At 41.6% G+C, this 19,241-nt stretch overlaps 1 protein-coding gene across 1 annotated transcript; it reads right to left on the bottom strand.

The window, feature by feature from the left end:
• Window positions 1-1,278: 1,278 nt before the first annotated feature.
• LOC125747748 (uncharacterized) lies at window positions 1,279-19,114 on the bottom strand. The gene is made up of 25 exons (XM_049023220.1): window positions 17,561-19,114; window positions 16,703-16,857; window positions 16,527-16,593; window positions 15,685-15,814; window positions 15,205-15,265; window positions 14,735-14,856; window positions 14,084-14,146; window positions 13,893-13,978; window positions 13,681-13,773; window positions 12,842-12,947; window positions 12,408-12,515; window positions 11,374-11,513; window positions 9,310-9,452; window positions 6,124-6,222; window positions 5,632-5,716; window positions 5,109-5,244; window positions 4,548-4,608; window positions 4,244-4,387; window positions 4,148-4,191; window positions 3,490-3,747; window positions 2,728-2,807; window positions 2,502-2,594; window positions 2,107-2,212; window positions 1,926-2,033; window positions 1,279-1,572 (listed from the first exon to the last, which is right to left on the bottom strand). Exons 1-25 carry the CDS (start codon window positions 17,581-17,583, stop codon window positions 1,438-1,440), a joined length of 2,646 nt encoding a protein of 881 aa, XP_048879177.1. The 5' UTR covers window positions 17,584-19,114; the 3' UTR covers window positions 1,279-1,437.
• Between the last annotated feature and the right edge of the window lie 127 nt (window positions 19,115-19,241).

Raw genomic sequence — 19,241 nt, 5'->3', positions numbered from 1 at the left:
TGAGGGGACCGAAGTATCCAGGGAAAGCAGGAAAATCCAGTAAGATGTTTGTCTGTTTTTCCTTCACGCCTTGCAGATGTCATTTAATCAAAATCACAATTAAAACAGCTTCCTGAATGACTGGAGCCGGGGAGATTTTAGGGACAAAAAAATACGGGACACCCCCCCCCCCACACACACACAAATACGTGTTAAGGAGAGAAGGGGGGGTCCCCCACGATGAAAGTTGTCTAGAAGAGGGAAGTCTCCCACCATAGAAGCTGCTGAGTTTAGGAGATTACGGGACAGATCTCTGATTATCGGGATGATAACTGAATAATTATTTTTCGGGGAAGGATGGGTTGAGAAAAAATAGGAGTGGAGGGGTGCTACAGCTCCCTAAATATGGCGTAGAAGCGACTATGGAGTGGAGTATGTACAGAAATAAATTTAGGCTGGGAGAATCCAGCACTTAAGCTAATAAATGGCGAGCAAATGAATCTTATTCGTGTAGATGTAGATAAATCTGTGAGTATATTCTGACATCCAGAAACTTGCGTCGGAATGCGCGCGCTTCAGGCCAGGGGAGATTATAGCTATTGAAAAAATATATATAAAAAGGGCTACGTGAAGTTTACGCAGAGACTTTTAAAAAATAGTACTAGGGGCTACACCCCCGAGTGATCGGACATAACGATGGCAGGCACATCCTGCCATTGACGCAGAAACTTTAAAATACATTTAAAAAAAAAATAAAAAATCCCGCTGGAACACGCTGGTCTGGAAAGCATTTCAGGAATTTTCACACCAGCCGATATTTTTAACGCCATTTATATTTCTGGATCACTAGCATTATAGAAAAGCGTATGAAACACGTTAATAGATAATTCGATGGTTTCACGTACGGACAGTGGTATTCAATAATCCTATATATATAACATTATAAAATGAAATACGGAATATTCCAAGGGCATAGTTCACGTGAGTTGGCAATAGGCAATATAAAGAACAGTTGGGCAGTAAACAATTTTAATGTGGATTTACTCACTATTTGCGTTGGACGCAGTACTTAGCCCCCCCCCCCCATATTATATATTATGTGTGTGTGTGTGTGCGTTGCGTAGACTGACTGATCTGAGGTCTGTCTTGGCCTTGACAGTGAGACTTGCCTTCTTGTATAAGGTGCTACATGTCTTTGCCTGGTTGGTCTACAGATCACAAGGTTTACGACCAAGTCGTTGTGTAGGCCAACATATATTACGCAAAATAATATTTGCACTAAAAACAAATGACTGATAGTCATTATAAAAGCAATACTTTTATTAGAAATGCACTACACACATTAATTTTGCAAATGAAAATATATAAATTATATATCATTGTATAAATGTTCATTTATTAAAAATCAAATACACAGTAGTATAGTCATAGCATGTAGATACAGATTTAGTGAAATTATTACAAAATACAACAGCTGGTTGGATACTTGGAGGTATAAACCTTATTTTCAATGCCAAAAACATAGTAGTTGTAATCCTTTCCATTGTAAGCATAGAAAGCGTGAGTAAGGGGGACCAGTTCAAGGCTTTGACGCTGTAAAAATATGCAGACAATTATTTAAATGAAAACTGACTGAAGCGACAGCCGCAAAATCACTTCAGCCAAATCAGAAAAAGACACCTGACACCTAGTGGCAAAGAAATGTAATGGCAGATAAGATTTTTCGCCTATGACGTGACAACGTAAAATATGAACTTCAGCTTAGTAATGACTTAGTAGAAATATTAAATACTCGCGTCCAAACAGCTTTAATTACCACCATATTTGGACATTTCTCCTAATGGAATCAAAACTCACTCAATGCCAGTTTGCAAAAAATGAACAGCAGAATGACACAAAAATATTCAGCGGGCTGCAGTGCCCCCCACACAGACAGATGGACTCACCTGCTGGAGTATGCGGCTGACAGAGGTGAATCTGTTGAGGTGTTCCTCGGTTATCCTCCTGGATTCACGGCAGATGTCCTGGTCAGGGAAGCCCACGATGGGGTAGACCTATGGGAGAAGCCTGCTTACAACTCGCATCAGCAGGACCGCAGATCAAGGGTCTATGTGTCCCGTCACATACCAAAACGCTTTCGTCCACAAAGAATGGATCCCCTGACACCTTCCCGAATTTCTTCACAGGGAACTCTGGGATGCGATCTGGGATGAACTCTGACACGTGGTTCTTCCTGGATAAAAGACAAGAATAAAAACCATGGATGCCTCATGTCCCCAGTCTTCACACAATCTGGTGTAGTCAGAAGCCTGAATCCCCTTTAAGTTCCTTCTTAGACATCAGAAAACTGCTCTGCCCAGCTATCTCTGAGCAAAACACTGGGCTGTGTAGACATTTACACATACCTGCTGATGCTTTTGTGGTAATCCTTAATTGTTAAAAAATAATTATGCAAGACTGTTATAGCAGGGTACCTCACGGGGAGTCTCAGTACGTCAAACCTTTTGACAATGTTCCTTTACCATGTGATGGTCAGAAGAATGTAGTGCATCAGGTATTTGAGACCATGACATGAGGGACATTCTCGATGACCTTTCGCATGACATATGCTGCATCTGAGAACGAGACACCGTGAAAGGACACTTAAGAGATAAACAAGAAAGTCACAAACTGTGAATATGTATTTAGCTCTGATGAAACAGGAATGTAGGTTAAAACCCAGTTTACAACTTCCTGCAGACCTCGTACCTTTTCCTTCCTGACCCATGACAGGAAGAGCACGGCTTGTTCCGGGATCGTCCGCTGCCATAACAAAATCCACACCGTGTCTGGAAGATTTAAGGAAAAAGATGGAGAACCTAACTGATGTCACGTCTTCCTAAGGGCACCGGAATCGCTCAGTATGTTAACGTGTGTGTCAAGTGCGTTTGATTTTATTCACGTGGCTGCAATTAATTCCTAAAGACTTCTGACCTAAAAGCAGACATATTTTTAATTATCTTTTATATGAAACTTTTATTCGCTCTAATTCAATATTAAAGTGGCATATATGTATTTAGACAGACAGACTTTATTGTTCCCGGGGGGAAATATGCATTATATATACAGATGCTCCTCTACTTACGAGCTTTCAACTTACGAACTTTCAGACATACGAACGAAGAGGACCGTAAGTCCAAATTGTGTTCATTGAGCCCCTGTTTCCTGTCTGCAACATCAATTTTTTTTTTTCTGCACACCAATTCCAGGTAGTATAACTTTTGTCCGCTACTCCCGTAGCAGCGTAGCGTGCGTACTCCCAGCATACTAGTTCTTTGTACTTGCGTAAACCCGTAAAATGATGTTGAATAACGACTTACGAACATTGGGAACGTATCTCATTCGTAAGCAGAGGAGCATCTGTTGTAACGATATACTGTATATACTGTATATACTGTAAAAACATGCATGTCCAATCAAGACTAGCTAGGGAAGCACTAGAGGAAAGGAAGAAAAAATGAGGGAACTCACACTTCTTCTGCCGTGGCAGTGACCGCAGCGCACCTTACCACGCCCATGACACCGGTGACACACCTGCGGACACACGACGGTCACAGACGCACAAGCGGGAACAACCACACACGTCTGTTCATCCAGGACCGGTGGCCCCCCACATTTGAAGTGTGCCTCAGAAGAACAAAGACCACAAAAAGACAAAGGCTTCTTCAATTTTTTCCGTTGACTTTTCATTGTGGGTCTCATACAACAGGCCTTCCCATATCGCGCTAGCTACTGGAATGTCGCTCACAGATTCTGCACGCAGAAACGTTTTCCTTTCCCGACGTGCTAAACAAGGACCATTTTGCTCATTGTCATCCTGAATCGAATAAAAAAATAAAAGAAAAGAGTTTGTGAGAAAGACAGCAGCAGAAAGTGACATGGACATGGGTCACACAGGAGTGAGGAGCGGGGATTTCCCTGTTCAGGGTTTGCAGGGACTGGGCAGGGTCAAGGGTCAACGCAATTCAAAGGAGAACAAAAACACGGAATTCCATCCTAGCAAGAATGAAGAATGAGAGCCTGCGACTCGAGGAGCCAGTTGGGAAAGCGCAGAATATGTCAGTTTATACCAGTGATGATGAATAAGGCACAGGTGGAGTGAATCGACGCCAACAACCAGTCACCTGACGCTCCTTCCTGAGATGGCCACACCCCCAACCCTCTCATATTCGTCTGTTAAACACGCAAAACCAGACAGCTGGATATATTTGATGAAATTTTCAGCTGTACACAAAACTTCCCACCTTAACAAAAGACGAATGCGGCACCCTCACTTTCTGGGTGTGGTCAGTGAAACGGGGCGGGATCTCCGCCATCACGTCCCAGGGTGGGGGGCAGGTGCCATACTGAGGGCCGTCTACAAACTGGCCTGGAAGAACCACAGGAAGGTCTCCATTTCATCTCCAGGGCCTCCAGTCTGTTTATGCTGCATTTCGTGGCACCACAAGTCATGCTAGCTACTTGCAAATGCTTCTTGCATGAGCAATACACAGGAAAACAGGCCATTGTTTTGTTAATGATGGACATACCAGTGTAAGGTTCGAACTCCCAGGAACCAGATCTGGATTCTGTAAAAGTTTCCAAGCGGTACTGTACACAAAAAATACACAAAATACTTCATTTAACATCTGATTACTGAGTAATCATCCATCCATTCTCTGTAACTGCTTATCCTATTCAGGGCTGCAGATGGGTCTGGGGTCTATAGGCACACGGCAGAGAACAACCCAGGATGGGCTACCAACAGATCACAAGGCACACTCACACATATGGGCAATTTTGTAACTCTAATTAATCTCAGCATGTTTTTGGAGTATGGGGGGGGGGGGGAAGTACCCTGAGGAACTCCACAACAATACAGAGATCTCAGGGAGAGACTTAAACCCAGGTTGCAGAGACGTGAGGCAACAGTGCTAACCACTGCACCACTATGCCACCCCACTGGACATACAAGGCCAGAAAATAACAGTGTAGAGAATACACTGAATCTACACACTGTATGAGTCATTGTACTGGCTTCAGAAATACTTCTATTTGGAGGGAGGGCAGGAATTATGTTCTACTCTGACAGTCACTTCCGGGTCACTTACACTTACACGGTACACTGTGAGAGGGTTCAAGTGCTTGAAGATCAGGTCCCTGGCCGGCCTCCTGCTGTACCTCCACTTTTTCCCCACAAACTGCAACAGTGCTTCTCTTGCCATGTCCTCTGACACTGTCGGCACCCTATCAGAAGCAGATAAGTCCGCAAGTCACGCGGCGTCCAGCTGTATGTTCTGGTGCAAAGTCAGTGCCTTCCTCAAAACTTCACTTGGCTTTTTATGTTTTTTTTATAAACACATCACAACTACTGTCGTCAGATTTTATTAGGTTTTGGGGTTTGCCGAGGTAGAGTTAGGAATTAGGAATGGCATCACAGAGAGGGCCAGCGAGGAATGCCCCTGTGAGTGCAGGAATGCCCCTGTGAGTGCAGGAATGCCCCTGTGAGTGCAGGAATGCAGCTGTGCGGGATTTTGATTACGTGACTTGAGACTGATCCCTTACACAGACTCCACTCATTTCACTTGTTTGCTTAACATGAACGGTTGAGTCTTTGGTCGTTTGGTCGATCACCTGACTTCGGGGACCACGACGCTCCGGTCGTTCTCTGGTTTAGGGACACGTTCTGGAGGAGGAGGGCACATCTTGTCGGTGCACCCTGCAGGGCAAAGTGAAGATGGCATCAGCGGGTGAGCTGGGAAAAAGGTTTTAGCTTCGACGGATTCACATGGTAGAACAGATTTTTAAGAACATTGTAAATATGGTGATATTCCGAAGACATACTACAAATTCTTATGGGCTAAGGATTAAAAAATAAACAAAGCCACACTAATATTAGATCAAATAATTACTTTTTTAGTAGCGGTGAATTGCTTTGACCATACAAAATAACTCAATGACAGGTAACCAAAAGGAGACTGATAACTGAACTGACTGAACTGATGAACTCATGTCTGTTCTTACTTATGTTCCTGGATTTGGCCACAAATCAACAAACTGTTCAGTCTCCCTGTGAAATTACAGTCAGCATATAACATGTGCAAAGGGCTTGCTGTCAATACCAACCTCCATCACTTGGGACCTCCTCATATCCACTGACATTATCTAACCAGCCAGGCGGGGGCGCAATCGGCCCCTCCTCCAGCATGTCTGGATCAAACTCACCTACAGAAAGCGAGACGGAACCAAGCCAAAAGAAATGTCCATGAATTACTCTTTGGTTAATGTGTATTTTATATTTTTCCTGACACACTGTAAAAAGAGCACAAGACTGTTTCCTACAGGTTCTGGGGCAATGCATAGCAATTAAGGACATGGATTTATAATCCCATGGTTGCTGGTTAAACTGCTGCTAACTGGGATTGCTCCTGTAAAATGACCAGGTAAACTTTCGGCAGATGTGGAGATTTCAGGTCCAGAGAGTCCAAATCCAGATCAAGAGTTTGTTTCAACCAAGCAGTTCAGTATAAAGAGTCACAATCACAGAGCACTCAACTGGGGGGTTGAAACAAATTTTTGGTCTGGATTTGTACTCTCTGGACCTGAAATCTCCACCTCTGACTTTCTGTGTGGTAAAATGCAAGCCCTCAGATAATCTTCCCTTTATACAAAGCTGCTTTATAAGGAAAGGAGTCCCTCCTATCCGGGTTTTCTAGTCCTTGGTTTCCAATAATTCCTTCATGAGGAAAGTACACCACACTGCAGATTATCCTGTAATTCTCCCTGTTGATTCCATCTACTGTGAAAGAGGAACACCATGCCAGTCTAGAGGAAAGGAGAACTCAAAATAAGATCTCTTATTTGTTTAGCCTATTTCTGCTAGACATAACTGAGGTCAATTTAGCATCAATATGATATTTCGACCATTTTCACATACTTCATTAAGTTAGCTCCCGAGAAAACTTTGTGGGGTTTCAAAGAAGCTGCTCGGAATTGAGTGATCTCCAAAGAAGAAGACCATTTATTTCTGATGAGACAAAAAAGACGCAACAAAATTTTCCTCCATGGAAGGTCTGCAGCCTGTCTTGCTATATATCCATCCATCCATTTTCCAAACCGCTTATCCTATTGGGTCGCGGGGGACCGGAGCCTATCCCGGAAGCAATGGGCACGAGGCAGGGAACAACCCAGGATGGGGGGCCAGCCCATCGCAGGGCACACTCACACACCATTCACTCACACATGCACACCTATGGGCAATTTAGCGACTCCAATTAGCCTCAGCATGTTTTTGGACTGTGGGGGGAAACCGGAGTACCCGGAGGAAACCCCACGACGACATAGGGAGAACATGCAAACTCCGCACACATGTGACCCAGGCGGAGACTCGAACCCGGGTCCCAGAGGTGTGAGGCAACAGTGCTAACCACTGCACCACCATGCCGCCCGTCTTGCTATATATATTACAGATAAATTATATTAATTTAATATATATGGTGTTTAATTAATCAGTTCCCTGAACTGTGATCTCATTCAAGCAGTATAAACAACAAACTGCAGTAAGACCCCTTTCATCCTTTACAGTACAAAATGAAAGCAGACATGCTTTCATATTCATTATATTTCACTTTTAAATTTTAACTTTATACTTTGTCTTTCATGTGTGACGCCGCGGTCGTGACATCATGTCTTTTGTCCCTTAATTTTACATAGTTTGGGGGAAGGTGGCAATTTAAAAGAAATAAATTAAGTCTCGGGGACAGCATGGTGGTGCAGTGGTTAGCACTGTAAGGGGCGGCATGGTGGTGCAGTGGTTAGCACTGTAAGGGGCGGCATGGTGGTGCAGTGGTTAGCACTGTAAGGGGCGGCATGGTGGTGCAGTGATTAGCACTGTTGCCTCACACCTCTGGGACCCGGGTTCGAGTCTCCGCCTGGGTCACATGTGTGTGGAGTTTGCATGTTCTTCCCATGTCGTCGTGGGGTTTCCTCCGGGTACTCTGGTTTCCCTCCACAGTCCAAAAACATGCTGAGGCTAATTGAAGTTGCTAAATTGCCCATAGGTGTGCATGTGTGAGTGAATGGTGTGTGAGTGTGCCCTGCGATGGGCTGGCCCCCCATCCTGGGTTGTTCCCTGCCTCGTGCCCATTGCTTCCGGGATAGGCTCCGGACCCCCCGCGACCCAGTAGGACAAGCGGTTTGGAAAATGGATGGATGGAAATAAAGTCTCATTGATTGATTGATTAATTGATCGATTGATTGGCTGATTGATTGATGCATGCACTGGGCTAGCCTTAAATGTTTATGCAGAAATGCAACATTCTGATGTTTACCAGAAAACTGCAGTTCAAGAAATCGCAAGGAAGAAACTACTGATGCAAGTTACACCTCAGAGCTCAGAGTTGTTTTCTCCATTAAGGTCCGCAGGAATATTTTTTTGGGGGGGAAATAATATAATAATTGCACCAGCAGCAAATTCAACTTTTATGAAAAGCGTTTCCCCTTTCTATATTCTTCCCTGGACAGTCTTGAGTTTCGTAAAAGGTTCGTAGGCTTCTAGCTGTTCATTTGACCGAGTACACAGATGTTACAAACGCAAACTAACCGAGGATTCCTCCTAATTTGGTCCGGCGGGCATGTGTTGTTTATTTTATGAATAACCCCATTCAAAGCCCACGGGCTATTATAAACATCACGGTATTATTCATAGTAAACTGTAAACCAGACACTCGGAGGTGGGTCTGGCACATATATTGTATTTTAAAAGCTAAAAGGTTAAGAAAAGAATTATTAAATGATATTTCTTAGCTTTTTCTTACGTAAGAAATAGAGCTTGGGAAGGCAGCGAACTTTAAACCCGAATATGATTTAATGTACATATTCATAATAACTGGCAAAATGCAAAAACATTCAGAGAACTTCTGTTCGCTTTGCGATTGTAGGCTACGTGTTATAAAATAGGCCACTCCGTGCTGTTAACAGAACAGATAAAACAGCAATAAACAATGTTTACTATATTAGACATATTATAAAGATTTTCACTATTAGTTCGTTTGTATACGTAGCAGTTATTTAATAAAATGTATGTTCAAGTCAACATGCCTAATTGTTGATAACAGATTCAAAAGGCTTCCTTCCAGCGAGTAGATATATTGCATAATGTCGACATTTTAGGCACTGAGCACAGAAAACATAAAAATAACCCGACTACATGAAAATGCGAAATGACATAAAAGTATAAGAAGCGAAAAATCTCGCAGAGCAATACTGCGCTATCCAACACAAAGGCGAAAAGCATTTTGACATTGAACTTGCCTTTAGGGCTATAAGATGAATAAGATGCACGCATCTTTTCGTTTTTATGATCCGCCCGACTTGTTAAGCATAAAAGCACAATATTGTCCACTTGGAGTGTTACACTAATGAGTGTTAATAATTGTGGGCGTTTCCTTATCGTTCAAAAAAACAATCGACTGGCGTGTCATAAGGCAGGCGTACAGGTCTGACTTTAATACAAGTTTTTAACAAGCATGAAATTATGCACGTCTCTTTGCATCAGTGTCCGATATCAAAAACACACGCAACTCACCGAGGTCTTCGGCTTGGTCGTCCATGGGTCGATGTGAAAATAATAGTGGCTATTAATTCCGCCCCCAGCCTGCTTTTGCGTAAATATCTACGCAACCCACCGCAGAAACATTCCCTATCTTAACTCGGTTCCCCTTGGAATGTCAATAAGTTAGACAATAGGTCAAATCCAGCCACACCCGTCCACACGACCTCCAGCCCAACTCAGTGCTGCCGTACAGTAGACAGCATGCAGTCTAAAGGAAATCCATGGCTATTTATAATGTATAAGTGAAGTTCATCATGAGCCAGAAGATACAAAAGTTTTAAATGTGACCACTCCGCTAAGAATCTTTTAATATAGGTGCTGAACAGCCAAGTACAAAAAAAAAAAAAAAAAAACCAGTACGATACAAAATACTCATATCTGGTTTTCATTAAAGGATTGAATACCTGCTGGTTAATTTAATAATTAGCACAGCAATTCATCCTTACCGGTTTTAATTTTTGACTACGTCGACTTACGTTACACAATTACAGGTGCATGCATATTAACAATAATTAGGTCTACCGCAAAACAAATAATGGATTGTGAGCCAAGCTTTAAAGCATAATTTGTTTTATTCTGTATAACCAATCATTTCATACATGTTCTTCCAACAGTGAGATACAATTGGAACTGGTTTTGAAAATAAAGAAATATCAAAAAAAAAATCATCCACAAACAAACATCCTGTGAAAATGAGACTGTGGTTAAAGTGAAATCAAGCAAATAAAAGATTAATATACAACAGTAAGAGAAAGAATTGGTTGGTAATGAGCCAAGGTCTTAGATATCTTAAGTCAAAACACTCCTTTCTGCCAACCTAATAATTGCTCCTATTGAGTCCCAGAAATAGCCCAGTGCTTTGTTTGTCTTTACCAAAATAATTAGACCTTTGTATAGCCACAATATAAAAGAGGAAATGACCAGTGAATGTACATTGTGAGGTTCGCCCACTTAAGTTCTTTCTTTTGTGATTTTCTATCCCATTCTTGGAGAATATTGTATGTATGTATGACGTTTCCCTAAAAAGACGAATAAAGATACAAAAGATTTATGACAGAGTAAAAAAATAACATATTATATCTGGATTTAAAAATATATCTGTTTCCAGAACTATATCAGAGAAATGGCACAGAAGTTGGGTCAGTATCTTCACACTTCTGGGGTTGCGGGTTCAATCCCCAGCCTGTTTTTGTATAGAAGGGAACGCTACATCTTGGAAAAAAATTGACATTTGCAAGTCAAAGAAAATGATCTTCAAATTATCTTCATGTTGGTGTGAAATTACAATGTCAGTTAAACTGTGCTAGCTTAGCCATTGTAACACCTCTCCTAAGTCTCCCCAGTATTTGCAGTAACCAATCAATTCATACCATGTATTTTTCACTCGACCTCATAGGGCAAATAATGAAATAACTCAGTGAGGTACTTAAGTTAATTGAACTGGCGGCAAAATTTAACAAATATGTGGAATGGCTGGGGTGCCTCTTAGGAGAGGTTTGAGTACTGAAGCAGTGATCATCTAGCCATCCAACTAGATATCAGTAACGTTTTGGAGAACAGAATAATTGTGCAGATCTACACTTACTGTCCAGATAAATCACCTTAAAAATTTTCTTTGACTGCCGAAGACTCCTACTCAGTACTAGACATATAAATCATTGAGATTTCACCATGAGTTCAGGCTGACTTAAATCACACAGAGTCACATTTCTTAAAATGCTTATAGCCAGGAGCACATTTAAAACATGAGATTTTGTCTTTACAAAATAGAGCAGCATTGACATTTCCCGGGATAGTCGTCGGTGTGGATCCTGTGCTCCACCCCGTATACGAAGTAGATGTAGGTCTTTTCCTTCCAGGAGTAGTGCACCCGGGTGATGGGGATTAGCTCAATGGTCTGCTTCTAAATGCAAAAAAAAAAAGATGTAGGACTGTGAGGAAGGGTCCTACGCATGTGCACCAATGCATGGATTCTGAAAATAATTTCTAATAAAGTAACAAAATGTACTTTAAACCTATAGACCTGGTAGATGAGAAACCACAGCGACAGACTCCTCATGTTTGTAGCGATTTTTTTATGATTTATTCGCCATTTGTACAATCATGAGTTCTGGTACATAGGAATTCTTTCATTTTCGCATATCCCACCTCACTTTCCTTTGACACGTATACATGTCGTTGCTGTCCGATGAAAAACACATATCTCCAAAAATCGATTATTTCAGGTATGTGAAAGAACGCATTTTCTTGGAAAACACTTACATAATAAGCCTAAAGCAACATAAGGAGTCACCCTTAGCACTACAAATATAAACATATCTTTGCACAGCTGTCAGTGAACTGTTTAATGTTTTAAATGTACTCATAGGGGGTTTCTTGTCAGCAAATGCAGAGTTACGCGGTTTTCTTATGAGTTTCATGGGCATCTCCCCGTAAACTACATTCCCGGGTCTCAGTAGGTTATCGACAGCTAGTTTAAATATTTGGACATAATCGGTGTCCTATCATACGGTACATTTATTCTCAGACAAAGCTCTTCTAATGAGACAGGTGGATGACTTCTTAAAACATCTTTTGATTAGTGAATTAGACATCAAATTCCATCGGTAAACAGAGAAGAATCGTCAAAACGTGGACATACAAGGTTTTCATTGGTCAGCGACAATATATAGGTGAAAATCAAAGTTGAAGCGCAGGGTCAGCTATCCATCCAGTGGCGTTAAGGGCCCAACGGTGATGTGAGCACTTTGCACATCAGTGATTTGGCAGTGTGTCCACATTAACAAATGGTTGTTACCTGTTGGAGGATACGGCACTGGGAGCCAAACTGGGCCTGGTGTAGCCTTACAGCTTCGTTGGAAGCCCTGTTGATGTGGTTGTCCGGAAACCCAATAACTGGGTACACCTTAAAGACACAGTATGGAAGCAGCCATCAGCGGTCACCAGGAAGTACCACGTCTACCACAGCAACTCAGTGCTACTAGTCATCAGTGCTAAGGACAAGGCATTACACACATTGTCGGCCGGCTAACAGGCTAATCGTTTTTAGCATCTTTAAGTGATTATATGGGGGGGGGAACATTAAGTCATCTGGGGATGCTATGTCTCCCTGGTGCCCCCCGTGATGCTGACTGTAACTTGAAGATTAACATTTTGTTAGGCTAGGAGTTGAGATGACCGGATTAATTAGATTTTTGTAGCTAAGATAGGAGCTACAGACGTTCATCTCACCAGAGGCTGAATGTCACTGAACACCATGTCCCCTGTGACTTGGCTGAGCATCTCCGCCGGGAAGCCAGACTGCTTGTTCGCCACGCTCTCATATACGTTGTTCTTCCTGAAGACCGTCACGAGGGAAAGCACCGGCATTGTAGCAGGTCATTCTTACACAACAGATACAATATTAGTAGAGAATATTACAAAGAAACATTCACTTTCAGTGAAGCAGTACAGTGGAGACATGCTACCCACACAATCCACTGTTGTCTTTTTATAGAGTGAGGGCGAGTAGCTACACAGCCAGAACACAGACTCTGTGTATTTTACCAAAACCGAATTAAGACTGAAACTGGGTCCCTGAGGCTCGGTTTTATCTTCTGACAAAATATCTGTTCAACCCTGTGACGATTCTCAGATAACAGAATGTGAAAATTACAATAACTACAATATCCACACCAAACGAAAGCAAACCAGCATTTTTCTCAATTTCAGCGTCAGAGTGGTTACTAAATTTTGCCTTTGTGGTTAAATACTATACAGCATTCTGTGTTTTATTTTTTATTATGTGCTTTTAAAACATTTTTGTTATTGTTGTCAAGGACAAAATGACCCCCCAGTGCCAATCACAGCAATCAAAGTTGAGAGAGGAGACATAACCTTTATAGTAAAAATATCTATGAATTCCACCAAAACTCAATAACGTTGTAGATTGTTATACCTACCGCTATGGGAATCGATTAATATTTTTCCTTTTATTTAAAAATGTGCGAAGAGCCATCATGCTGGACATGTTTAAATTAAATGTTATATGTGCTGAGAATATACAGAGGGCAGTATCAAGCCGTCTATACCATTTCACTGTGAGCTTAAGGTAAGTGACGAGCTGTCGATTTCCTTTGCAGGTGCCGCATTTCCTATTGCCCATTCCAGAACAGGAGGTGCATCTGCAGGGAACAAACGAACGAATAAACAAATGAAAAAGAAAAAAGAAACCACATGGTTTTTAAAGGAATGAACGTCTAACATATTCCTTCTGAACAAGAGTAAAGGGGCACAGTCTCACTTGACCCGGCCAACTCCAGAGCACCGAAGGCACTGCTGCTCTGCTGAGGTGACTCTTCCCAGTCCACGGCAAGACGAGCACTGCACCTGCAATCATATAACCAAGGATTTCAGGCTGCTAATAAATAGATAAATAAATAAATAAATAAATAAATAAATAAATAAATAAAAATTACAGCGCGCTTTACTTACAAATCCTGATGCCGTGCATGTGGTACAAGCTATTCTACCCAGAGCCAAACAGGTTTCACAGCCCTACAAGATTAAAAACAAAAAATAAAAGCACAACGATGACTGGCACACTTTGTCAATATTAATGCAAAAGCTCATAAAAGTAAAAGTTCAAAATGACCTTAGTACAAACAAGTAAAAATACTCCAGGTGAAGCAGGTCGAGGTGCTGGATTCAGCTGAATTTCACGAGCAATACAAATCATTACGGACCTGTACTTTGCAACCTCAACTCAGACAGTCATGTGACAATCAAATGACAATCAACATGTTGTCATTCTTAAAACTGGGTATACAGTGCCGTATCCAGTAACTTCCTAAAAAAAAAAACAGCGCTTGTCCATTACTTATTCAAAATCAGCAGTATTTTAAACAGCATTGTTTGGTTCTTCCTCAAACCAATATGATCCACAGTAAGCTAAGCAAACCGTTCTGCCTTACGATGTAAAAACAGCAAACAGGACCACAAAGTCCCACAAATCATACTTATTTTCTTAGCAATATCTTAGCATAACCTTCTAAATAATTTTGAATCAGCCCGTTCATATGTCATATATTTTGATTAAATATTACATTAAAGAAAATAAACAAATAAATCAAGAGGCTCCCTTACTTTTACGGTGGATGTGTAGGGAAGACGGAGGTCTTGGGATCCATCCTCAAAAAGAGCCGGAAATGAAACCGCGATATCCCATGGTCCTGGTGGGTTTCCCATACCCCCATCCACGATCCCACCTGACAGGAGGGAAGGTAGAGAAAAGGAAGCACTGACAAAGGGACAATGAAGGCCCAGATTCTCGCTAAATCCTCTGAAGGTGTTAGCATCGCCTTTGGATTTGACGGCCCAGTCAAACTCGTAAACATTTTTTCTGCATTTTTAATTAAACAATACTGATGCTGGACTTCACTTGACCTAAAATATGATCCAATAAGATTAAAAGTTAATGATTGAAAATGAAATTTTAGGGGGAAATCCTTTAGCTGGTCAAAGAGGTTCACAGATTTCTTAAAAAATAAATACGGTCAATACTTATTTTTTTCCTTCCTAAAATATGAAAATTGATATTAAAAATGATACTTCACCATTGTACGGCTCAGTGGCCCAGTCCATAGATCTGGTCTCGGTAAAGGTTACCAGGCGGTACTGAAAGCCAGATATCACATGCTTTGTTAGTGTACTGGCAATCCTTCTGCCATGACATTTCATTGTGACAGTAATTTCCCTAAAAGTCCAGTTGGACTGCTATCACTAAAGCAAGCTCACTATCTCTGTTTTCTGTCTTCTGGCTCTCTTTCCCTTTTCCGCTGTTTCAGGCACCATTCTGTAACAATGATGTAATAACTGGCTGCCACATGCTATTGTCAAACACCTGGGGCCGACTAAGTATTATATATAAATTAAGTGAATTTATTTTAATAACTCTGAACACCCAAAACCAGCTGCATTATTACAGTGATTCACTCATGGGTAACACAGCTACATGAACCTTTGAACCTTATTAATTATAACTATCATCATCATCAAAGTCCAATTACTTTTTGCTGGAAATAAGTACTACTTACCCTATAGGTATTAAGGGGCTGCATGTCCATTATGGACATTTGCTTAGCGGGGTTACTACGGTAGCAGCACTTGCTGGACACATACTCCAGAAAAGCTTCCTTTGCCAAGTCTTCGCTAATAGAGGGAATCCTGAAAATAAAATGAGCCAAGAGTTAGCTAGCTGATGGTGACATATAGATACAACTAGCTCTCATCAAGCCTACATTGCTCTTGGGGGGGGGGGGGGGGTCATTGCACAGGGTCAGCCAGTGTGCAGTGCCCCCTGCAGCTGGGGGTCAATAGTTGCATCAGGCTACAGGCCCGGGATATTAACCTGTGACCTTCTGATCACTGGCACAGAGTCCTAACGCACTGCGCCACACACTGCCACCCATGTGACATCACGAAGCAGAAGTAGGATCATACTTCCCTTTTCCACTTGTGCTTCTCATTGCAGATGAGGGAATGGCGTGAATTTCGCCATCAGGGGTTGTTGCGGATGACTGCGGTCGGCGTACATGCAGCCCATATTTGTAAGTCTGGCAGACAGCTAACCCGTTTCACTGCATCTATCCTACCTAATCTGCTGGAGTATCACTGCTGTATGCATGCAGCGACCGAGACCACCCACAAATTCTGCGGTGCAGACGGCCGTCCCAAGCCCAAAATCACAAGAAAGCACATACACAAAAGTGAAGCATGAACTGCGCTTTAGTCATTAAAACATCTCTACTTCAAACTCAAAGACAATTATAATAAATACTGAAATGTTAGTTGCAGTTATAGAAAGTAAACTAAAGGAGAAATAAATCAAAAGTATAGTCAGAACACTTCTTGAGGGAAAACATTACGGTCTCCTTACTGCCAGGATCTGTTCCGGCCTTCCGGAGAGGGTGCCTGAGGAACATCCAGTGCGGGAGGTGGCACACCTATGGGTAGGTAAAGGGCAGAGTATTTAAGGTACAAATGGTAGTTCACCCTTGAGGTAGGTGCTGAAGATAAATCAGTTCAAGTAATTAACAAGGTCCATGAACTCACAACCCCCGCTGGCTCCAATCCCCTCATATCCTGGTACAACATCCATCATGTCCACAGGTGGAGCTGATGCTTTGTCAGCCCAGGGCTGACTTGGGGTGTCTGCTTTATAATAAGAATTATCTGGGATGGCATCTCCCGTGGCAACATCTTGGTTACTATAGAGACATAAAAAATATGTTGTATGGGCTGCACGATATCACATCGTGATATGATCGCATCAAGTAACAACTGCAAATGAATAAGGTTCTGAGTCCCAGATTACTGTGTGGGTCTCACCGCAAATGTCCACTGCCAATTAGGATAATTCATATTTATTCACTTCGAACAGCAAGGCAATGAAATAGTTGATTAAATTAAGTTGTAGATTTTTTGGTAATCTTTTAATTGCGCTGTTAGTAACTACAGCGTTTATATTTCGCAAAATCGATTTAGTAATGGCACGTGACACACGAGACACGCACTTTCTCCCGCACGAGTTGCTAAATGAAAAGATTTTCATACAGTACGAATATATAAACAGAATCAACATTGTGAAAACGTTTGGTTATTAATCGCTGTCCATAGTTTTGCATTTCGTAAAACCGAAAGCAACTAATCATGTGGCCAGGTCTGCTTAAAATACAGATTTTGTAATAAAAACAAACAAACCATTAAAAATTATTTGTAACAAAACTATCCACAACAACAAAGCCATGTTGCATCGCGATTTGTAAAGATTTGCACGCAGTCTTGCTCAGCATGAATACAGGATATCAACCGAGAAAGCGAAACCAGTCGCGGTACGGGAAGTAGGCCTAAAATTGTTTAAAAAACACATTTTCGGGATTTTAAATGTACGACTAATATTCGTGGAATCACCTTAGCAAATGGAGCTTGTCCATCCCGACGGCGTGAAAACACGTCAAAATCCTTACTGCGTCAGTCACTTTAGTGAGGTTTCTTCGGAAAACGAAACTTTTGCTCCGACAAAGAAATGACGTCACTGAGGCGGAGATTACAAATTAGTATTAAAATACTCCACAGAGGCAGCAGAGAGGTGCTGGTCCTCCATACATACTGTAGGCTTACTGGATCGAATCCCCCTTGTGAGGTGTGGATTGAAACCCCCAATGTATGCCGGTTTTCTCCTGCAGCTCACTGGCTTCTCTTAACTGCCCTTAGTATAATGTGTGTGTGTGTGTGTGTGTGTGTGTGTGCCCTGTGATGGAATACTTGCCAGGCTTCCCACAGCCCCAAATCTGCTATGGATAAGGTAATTAACATGTATTTAAGGGTATATTTATACGTTGCTATCATATGAAAATTAATTTTGTGGCCTTGTGGTAAGATGTAGAACACATACCCAGAACATGACCAATAAACCCCTGCTTCATATGGGACCCACTGTTTGATTAATAACTGCTATACATTTCTCAATATAATGATGACTAGAGCAGGTCCCCACAGATTCTGTGTGATTCCAATGAGTGTGTGTGGCTCTTCATAAACAACAGAAGAGTTTTATCTACAGTATAATGTTTTTTGTCCATCCATCCATCCATCCATCCAACCAATCAAGCTTCTGTAACTGTTTGTCCAGTACAGGGTTGAGGTAGTTAAATATATATTTCTGTTTGCATTATTCTTCATAATAATATAAATAGGAATATGAAGATGACTCTTTACTGGCTAAGCGGTTATTGGAAAAGGATGGATGACAGAATCATGTTTATTGCCGAACATCTGCATATAAGAATATGTTCATAATCCTCAAATTTATAAAATGCCTTTACAATTATCATATCCGTTGTGTCCCTGTTTCGCCAGCAGGTGTCACTGGCAATCCAGTCCTTCCCCTGTGTTTCATTGGGTTTAGCTTTCTGTTCTGTTCCTAGTGTGTTCCCTTGCTCCCTAGGCTGCTGTGTGGCTGAATGGGCTAAGCATGCAGATGAGAACTATGCTCCCCTACCATTGTGGGTTTAGGGCTGACCAGAAGCCAGCCTGAACTTTGTTGGACATTTTTTAAGTTTTTCCCCGTTTTGGTTATCTTGCATTTATGTTATTTCCATATTGATTCTTGTTTTTGTCCCTGTTAGTTTTCCCTGGTTGCATTTAATTTTGTAGTCACGTCCTGTTCCTCCTAGTGTTTCATTCTTAAGTCCACAGTGATTGTTCATTACCCTCACCTGTTCCCTGTTGCCCCTAGGCTCTAGCGTTTGTGAGCAAGTCAATTTGGATGTATCTCGATAGATAAGGGAAAGGCAGGACATTTAGCTCCCAGTACTCTAATATACACAAAGTATTGTACAACAAAAAATAATGTAAACATCACAATATTTTATAATATAAAAGCAATACACACAATGATGTACTACTACGTCAGTTTCTCGATCAGTGTATATTATTCTCTATGGATCTCAAATATAAAAGTGATCAGACGTGACTCGACATAAGACCTTATTGGTGTGCAGCCCATGTTCGGCATGCAAGAGAAAAGCCAGTGGAGGTGGAATTAATGTCCAGCAATAATTCACAAAATGCAGAGAAATATAGAAACTCT

Source organism: Brienomyrus brachyistius, chromosome 8, assembly GCF_023856365.1.
Source record: "Brienomyrus brachyistius isolate T26 chromosome 8, BBRACH_0.4, whole genome shotgun sequence".
NCBI classification, from domain to species: domain Eukaryota; kingdom Metazoa; phylum Chordata; class Actinopteri; order Osteoglossiformes; family Mormyridae; genus Brienomyrus; species Brienomyrus brachyistius.
The sequence above is the reverse complement of the archived record's forward strand: the minus strand, read 5'-3'. Positions and strand labels throughout refer to the sequence as shown.